The sequence below is a fragment of the Lytechinus pictus genome, chromosome 14 (assembly GCF_037042905.1).
Source record: "Lytechinus pictus isolate F3 Inbred chromosome 14, Lp3.0, whole genome shotgun sequence".
In the NCBI taxonomy this organism is placed as follows: Eukaryota; Metazoa; Echinodermata; class Echinoidea; order Temnopleuroida; family Toxopneustidae; genus Lytechinus; species Lytechinus pictus.
The window spans coordinates 18027464-18035888 of NC_087258.1; the positions used below are offsets into that span (position 1 = coordinate 18027464).

General features: G+C 37.7%; 1 protein-coding gene across 1 annotated transcript; it reads left to right on the forward strand.

Moving 5' to 3' along the window:
* Positions 1-4392: 4392 nt before the first annotated feature.
* On the forward strand, positions 4393-8181 carry LOC129276162 (5-hydroxytryptamine receptor 2B-like). The gene has a single exon (XM_064109442.1). The coding sequence runs from the start codon at positions 4591-4593 to the stop codon at positions 5737-5739; it is 1149 nt and encodes a 382-aa protein (XP_063965512.1). The 5' UTR covers positions 4393-4590; the 3' UTR covers positions 5740-8181.
* The last annotated feature ends 244 nt before the right edge of the window (positions 8182-8425 follow it).

Sequence of the window (8425 nt, forward strand, 5' to 3'; positions counted from 1 at the left end):
GTTTTCTCCATTTTTTAACCATGTTTAAGGTGGAACTGTCAGACTAGTCAATAGAATCACTGACAGTTTTGTAATTATTTGATGTTTGTACGTAATTTTGTAGTTATGATGCCAATTAAAATTCAAATTGGAAAAATGCTTTTGGTGTATGCCTTGATTGGACGTTGAATAAAGCCCTTCAAATTTTCTTCAATTCAAGTTTGAACATTTATGTTCATTGCTTCTAGAGTATCATTTATTTTTGTTTAATCATGTCTCTTTTTTTTCAACCGCGATGCAGAACGCTTTCGGGAACACTGAGAACGCATTGTCAAATGCCCTTCGTGACAATGAGGTCTTTGTTGAGGGTTGTTGAATCGAAACGGCAGTTTCGTCCTGGACTCTGGGCAAACGACATATTTGCAATTTTTTATCAGATTTGAAACGTCAGACGAAACTGTTGTTCCGTTTTACATATAACTGTTTTCACAAAATATTGATAAACTTTAAAATTCAATAACTTCGTTATTAGTTATCCGATTTTGATAAAATCTTCAGCATTTTGATTTGTGAATTTTACTCTATTTATTTAGATATAAATATTAACAGCTCAGCTCACCCCTTTAAGATAAAACCACAAATCCCTGATAATTAGGTACATGGCATATGGGAAAGTTATCCTTGCCCCTTGTCATAATTTACTGAACCATGCCAATTGCCAATTTGAAATCTACATAGTCTTAGGGATCTCAAATTTCTTTCACCATTCTGTCTTATAGATTTTTTCCATTCCAACATTACATTTTATGACCAAGGCTGGATTCCCCTTTAATGGTTTCATTACCACATCCATCTCCATTCTTTACATTACCCACTACCATTAACTTAAAAAAAAATACCCATTCCCTTTATCCTTCTGTCGGCGTCATAATCATTACCCACATGATACCATTATGAAAGGTATAAGACTCAGATATTGTAATAGTTGTCATGGTTACCGTACTTACTTAATGCTACATCCACCATGTATGGGATGGATAGCTAAGAAATGGGTGATTAAACGCGACAATTGATTCGATGGAAAATCTGCACGTTAAGCCAAACATAAAACCTAACTTCCAAAACTAAAGAAACCCTAATCTTTATCTTTACATTATTCTGAACCAAAAATTATCTTCGTCATAACGAGTCTGATGCTGTTCGGTGAAACCGTCAGCAATACGTCTGATGCGGAAGCTATAATTGCAAGACAGAAGCTTTCACCTATAGATTATGGCATCCCTGTATGCATGGGAAAACAGCCATCTCCCCGCCCCGTCCTATTTTTTTTTTCATTAAAAAGTTAAATATCTAGAATCCGTTTTCCTCCTGATGCGCCCAATATTATATCAAATTATATCATGGTCTATATACAGCTAGGTTTGGTCTACTTACTTTCCATTTCCCTAACTCTTCGCCATTGTCATTGATCCCATTCAGTGCCATACAGATGGGGGTCTCGGGGCGCTGGCAATCCCATTTTTTTTTTCACGACTCCCCCCCCCCCAAAAAAAAAAGAGATAATGAAAGAGAGAAGGGTGAAATATTGTATGGTTTTATGAATATTATGTCAATAATTATATATCACAAAATCGGATTTCTTATACTAAAATGTCTATATATATTTTTGCTCGCTCGCTTCGCTTTTTATAAATTTTGCCCAATACACCATATCTTGCCTCTCAATGTGCCATATTACACCTTAAAAGGTGGTGTCGGTGTTTCGTTTAGGGTGTACACTTGAATCTTTATCTCCTAGTGTGTATATGATTAAAGGGATGTTCTAGGCTGGAGATATGTATATCTAAATAAATAGAATAAAAATCACAGAGCAAAGCGCTGAAAATTTAATCAAAATCATCAGACAAAGAAAAATGAAAGATTAACAGTAAAGAAAACAAAAGGAGAAAAAAATGGGGAAACAATGAGAAGGAAAAAAAGAAAGTAAAATAGAAAAAAAGAGATGAAGGGAAAGAAGCTTTTCATCCTCTCAAAGAAGGCTTCAAATTAAAGCAGTGACAAAAATAGTCATTTTCTGACTGGTTGCCTACACACCACAAGACAGAAGATGTAGTTCGGGGGGGGGGGGGGCAGTATCCTCTTCATAAGTCACTGCAGACAGTCCTTAACAGGCCCCTTTTCATGTCAGTATATTGGAAAATATCGCTCGCGCTTCGCGATCGCATATCTTGGTATATGCACCATGTTATGTTTACAAAAACTGTTCAGTATTTTCGATTTTCAGGTCAAACTTTATGACAACTAATAACTGTTCAAATCAGTGGCTATAATATCGCCCTTATTAAAATAAAAGTGAATCTCATGTCTAGTCGTAATGACGTCGTAGCAACCGTACGATTGGTTACGATTTGAAGATTAACTTGGCCTTTACTCCAAAATAGAGGCTTGCAATTACCCAAAATTGTTATAATAATCTTTCATTTAATTTGAACCTCAAATAAAAAGATACTTTTCATTCACATTTTCAGAAAACGAGCAAAATGCAATGTGTTCCAAAATCGGGTCGTGGACCAGTCGCCAAGCCCCTTTCACAATTGGTAGTGCGACTGCTTACAACCGTTGCGATTCTGTGCAACATATGCATGTATTGTGACCAAATGATCGCAAACGATCGTACGAGCAATTGTGAAAGCCCCTTAAGGTGTGCGGTGGTCTTTAAGCGCCCGTCTCACACTGTGGGATCTTATGCGACGCGATTTTGTAACAAATCGCATTTTGCATTAAATGTGACATTTCCAAGAAGCAGAATTATTTTATTTGCAGTTCGGCATAATGTTAGGAATAATATTGCTTGCGGCAAGCAAGCCCTGTGTTCGGAGTATAGTCAAAATCGGCTTCAAGTCGCAGACGATGATGACGTCATTGCGATTTGGAATTAATTTGATTTTATACTTAAAGGGAGGCTCGAACATGATTGAATTCCGATTTCAGTAGTCTTCTGAATTCTGATTGCTAAGGTTTTATTGGTTGGAATGTTCATATCAAGTGTTATTGCAATTTCTTTGAAATTCGGATCGCAACTAATCCCATCGTGTGCGCCGGTTTTACGCGGTGACTTGGTGGTTAAGAGCGACTTTAAGTTACGACTGGTGAACCTTTCTTGTGGTGATGGTATTAACAAAAATATTAATTGGAGATGGTTGAGCGCGTAAGAAAGGTTCACCAGTTATTCATAAAGTAGTTCTTAACTTACGAACAGCATTGTGAAACACCCCCAGCTTTTTAGATACACTATTTGGATTCAGAATTTACAAGACAGTATTTTCATAATTCTGCATAAAGTTTGTAAAGTATACCAATTTATGTTAATTTTTTAAATCGTAAAAGGCTTTTCATTTTTCAAAAGACTCTTATTAATTTCCTAATAGAGCTTAAAAAGAAACACAGAATTTTGGATTTGCACAAAATATATCTTGTCAACCAATGCTGCATGATGCCTCGCCAGCATAGCAGAATATAGGCGCCGTTTTTTTTTCCGGAAACGAGGACGGCGTCGGCTGCGTCGTCAACATCCAATGTTAAATTGGCAATCATATTTTAGGATAAGGCCTCTTTGTTATTGGGTACATTGCTTTATTTAGAACAAATGATGAAAATGAAAAGGGCACCAAATTTTCCATGGCCAATAGGATGGGCATTGCGACCAGTCGACGGGTTATCCACATTTTTGGCCCTTGTTATCCTGATTTTTTAAATCGTACATTCATAGAGTAAATAAAAAGATGATTGATTTCTTTAATGTCACAAAGTCAACATTGCTGCTATATATTGCATTGCAAAATACAGAGGAGGTAGTCAGTTCCCCACACATCGTTTAAGTTTACTTTGAAAATATGAAAAACGTTGTATATCGCAAGAAAGTGATAAATTTCAAAAGAAGGAATTAGATTCGGGCATAAATAAAAATTCGCAAATCCACAACGTGCGGTAAATAATGATTGGGTCTTTGGTCTTGTTGATTACATTTTAATGATTATCTTTTTTATCCCAAGGCGCATTAGAATCAATTTTCTCATTACCACCGGTTTCTAAGGTAGCACAATTATATTTGAATTGAAAGTATAACATTTTAATAAACCGTGAGTGCCATTTTCAAGTAGTGAATAGCAGAATAATCATCTTAAGAGAATCTTTCTTGCTCCACCCCCCTCTGTGTGCCTTTTAGTCTATATAGATGTTGTTCATGTATGTGATTAAATCACGTGTTAAAGAATATCTTGCCGCTCCTTGAAACAACGAACCCAACTGAAGCTTTTTTTTTGTTGTTGACGCTCCGAGAGCTTGTTTGTCTCATGCCGCGCGCATAATTGCTCCGGGTATATCAGCGATGGTTGTAAAATAATGAGGCTCAGTCTCATTCGGCTTCTCCCGGAGAGCAATTATAAAGGCAACAGATCTACGTTCTATAGGCCTACTTTGTTGATTTGATATGTTTTAAAGCAGTTTGAAGTCTGTGTTCAGGGATTTGTGATATTAAATAATAGGTGATGTATAGGTCATTCCTAGCATCTAAGTTTGTCGACGTTCATTCAAATCCCGTTGACTCATGAGATGGAGCCTTACATGGGCGTCTTGGTGACCTTCTACGTGGTGCTGATGGTGGTGGGGATACCTGGTAACATCCTCATCGCGCTCGTGACAGCAAATCGCACCACCAAGAAGAGCGTCCACGTCCTCATCATCGCTCTCGCCATCGCCGACCTCCTCGCGTGCTGTCTCCTACCATTCGGCATTCACTTCTGGTTAACGTTCAACGACCAGCAGTCCCCCATTTTGTGCAAAATCCACATCTTCACCAACTTCATTAGCGTCTTCACCTCTATGTTCATCTCGAACGCCGTGGCCTTTGATCGCTACTTCGCGGTGTGTTACCCTCTCAAGACCTTTATCGATCTTCATCGGTCCTTTAAGGTATGTGTAGCATGCTTCGTTATTGCATTTATCTGTAGCGTGCCTTCCGTCTTTGTGTTTGGAATCCGTCGCCACGGACCATCGGTATCTCATTGCACGGTAACGGCTAATCGGTGGCTTACAGAAGGCCTCTACGGCATCATTGTCTTCGCCTTTCTCCTGTCCGCCGCTGTCCTGACCATCTTGTACCTGCAGATGTGCGTTATACTTCGGCGCCGCGTTCGTTCCCGGGCCCGTGTGGCACCCGCACCGAGATATGACCCCTCTCCTGATGTAGCACCGCCGAAGAATGATCATAGTATCCCGACGATATCGGACAAAGTTTCAGGGGGAGGCAGTTCAACCTACAGATCCAGTGAGGTCGTTCTGGTTTCAGGGTCTTCTTTCGCGCGACCTCCTCGTGATTTCAACCTTGCCGTTCCGAGAATACACACCCCATCCCTTCGGTCTTTCCCTGAGGAAACAGCCCGACCAGCGAACAACAATGCGGTTGCCGTGGCGGATGCGATGAGGAACAAGACGACGAAAATGCTGATCCTGTCGACGGCTGTCTTCATCGTGTCTTGGTTGCCGAACATCATCATCAAAGCCATCCCTTCGGCGCAATATCAACAACTCTCGCAGGTCCATCCCGCTCTGCTGATCACAATCCGCTGTTTCGAGTACCTCTTCCTCATCAACCACGCTGTCAATCCTTTCGTTTATAGTTTGGTCAACAAGCGATTCCGACGACTTTGCGCGGATTATATCAAGAAACTTCGAAGGAAATTCACTAATAACAGTGGCTGAGAAGGGTTGAAGGACTAAACCTACTTTGTATGTATGATGTAGCTTTGGGTTTGCTCTTCTCCCCCCCCCCCTTTGTCATACATCTTGTTCGTTTGTTTGTTTTTACAACTGAGTTCAAATTAATACAATACGTTATATAAAATTTGTTTCCAAATACAATATACAAAAAATAATCCATGATATAAACAATATAGTTATAATACATATTGAATCCAAAATAACGATAGGAGCATAAATTTTACTTGTCAATATAAAATAATAATAATTAATGAACGCAGAAGACCGCCATCGTGAGCGGTAAGGCTTAAAAGTGATGGCGGCCTCATAAAACATCTGCATTTGTAAAGAGCCAGGATATATTGTCATAAAATTACCGAAATCGTGTTAAGTGGCAGCCAGACATTATGGGAGGCTGAGCATTATAATTGGAGAGTCCGAGTCTGTATTTCATGTATCAAACCGCCCTTTCCCATGGTAAACAAAAATCGTAATTTGAATGATGAATCCAGTGAAAAATAAGGCTAATGACGATTTTTTTTTTTTGCACGTATGAAAACAAACTAGAATCACGAACGCTAATCACAATCGCCATGATCACGAATTCAAATTCTACTCTGGAGGTGAGTTCCAGTTAAGTTTCACTCAAATTACGGTACGAATTTTCCATGTGAAAGGTCCGATGTTTCTAGAGACAAATTGCTGTCATCATTGCAATGATGATTTAAGATTCAGGTGTGAAAAGGCCCAAAATAATATTGACAGTAATGAATTGCGAGATTTAAGGAAGTTGTCTCACAATCGCGAAAGATTGATTGATTGCATTTATTCTTTTTCATTCCAAAATTTAACAAAGTTAGAATGTAAAGCAAAACACAAAAAATATAATATACAGAAATGAAAAAAGAGAACCCACTGGAAAGCAAAGCTTGTTAGTATGAGATCCCTGCAATGAATAGTTAATTAAGGTATATCTTTGATCAATGAAATTTCAATCGTAAATTAAAAAGATTTGTACAATGAAAAAGAATACTAGTGGGGTCAAGCTTTTTATGCCTACTCACTATGTTACAATTAACAAAAAATATATATCATACCCCTGCTGTATAAAAACAAACAAACCTGAGTTCAGGAGTGTGTGAACAGACAATCTCTTGGACAAGACAGGACGAAAACTAAAAACAAAACAAAAAAGGCACACACACACACACAAACAAAAACAAAACAGGACAGAACAGGACAAGACAGCGAAAACGAAAAGAAACAAAACAAAACACACTACAAACATAGACAAACAGGAAGATTGGAAAAACAATAGAACTAGACATTAAGGTGATAGGAAGAGAGAGAGAGGAAAAAGAAATGTGAGAGAGGGGGAAGAGAAGAAGGAAGAAAATAAGAAGGGAAGAAGAACAAAAGAGGTGGTAGCTGCTTACACAGAAACGTTTGAGTTCTGGGGTTTATACCCAAGGATAAGAATTTTCTTTAACCCTCTACTGAAACTTAAATGTGTTGGTTTGTTACGTAATGATGCTATAAGGGAGTTCCAAAGTTTGATACCTGTAAAAATAAATGTTTTATTCAAAAGGATGGTTCTAGCTCTTGGTGGATGAAAGAGCCCGGCGGACCTAGTAGGATAATGATGAATATCGACATTTTTAGTAAACATGGAATAAAAAATATTTGGAAGTTCATTATTATCTAAACTATACATAAGTTTTCCGAGATTGTATCGATACAAGTCACCAATCTACAAAATATAATATTTATAGAAAAGTTCGTCGGTGTGTGAACGAAAATCTGCATGACAAATAATACGAATAGCCTTTTCCTGCAAAAGTAAAATTCTGTTCAGGAGGCAGTCAGCACAATTCCCCCATGTTTTTGTACCGTAGTTTAAATAAGGCAGGATCAAAGTTGAATACAAATTAAATAGTATGAGTGGGAAAGAAAAATTTTACTTTGTTTATAATACCAATATTTCTCGAAATAATTTTGCAAATGTGATCTACGTGTTCTTTCCAGGAAAGATTATTATCAATAGTTACCCCAAGAAATTTAGTACTGCCGACTCTTTTTGTAAATTAGTATTTTCGAAAAAAAATTACCTGGAAGTTCATCTATGATATTACTAAAGAGCATACAATTTGTTTTTTTGAGATTCAGGGATAGTTTATTAGCTTTGATCCATTCAGAAACATGTACTAGTTCGTGATTAATGGTGGCAAGCAAATGGCGTGGATCCTTATGGGAGAAAAAAATATTAGAATCATCAGCAAACAGAATAAAGGATAAATTATTGGAGGACTTACAAAAATCATTTATGTATATAAGAAAAATTAGGGGACCCAAAATAGAGCCTTGCGGAACCCCACAAGTAACAAGTTTTGTGTCGGGGAGTTAAAATTTTCGACAGAGACAAATTGTTTTCTATTGTCTAGGTAGTTCCTGAACCACTCCAAGGCTATTCCCCTGACTCCATAGTAATTAAGTTTGTGTAATAAAATTTCATGATTAATGGTATCAAAAGCCTTGGAGAAGTCCAGGAACACCCCAACAGTATGTTGAAACTTGTCGATTCCGCTGGCAATCTTATCAACTACTGTTAATAATGCATGTGTAGTATTATGATTTTCACGAAAACCAAATTGCAAGGGATAAAATAAATCATGCAAATTAAAGAATTTCG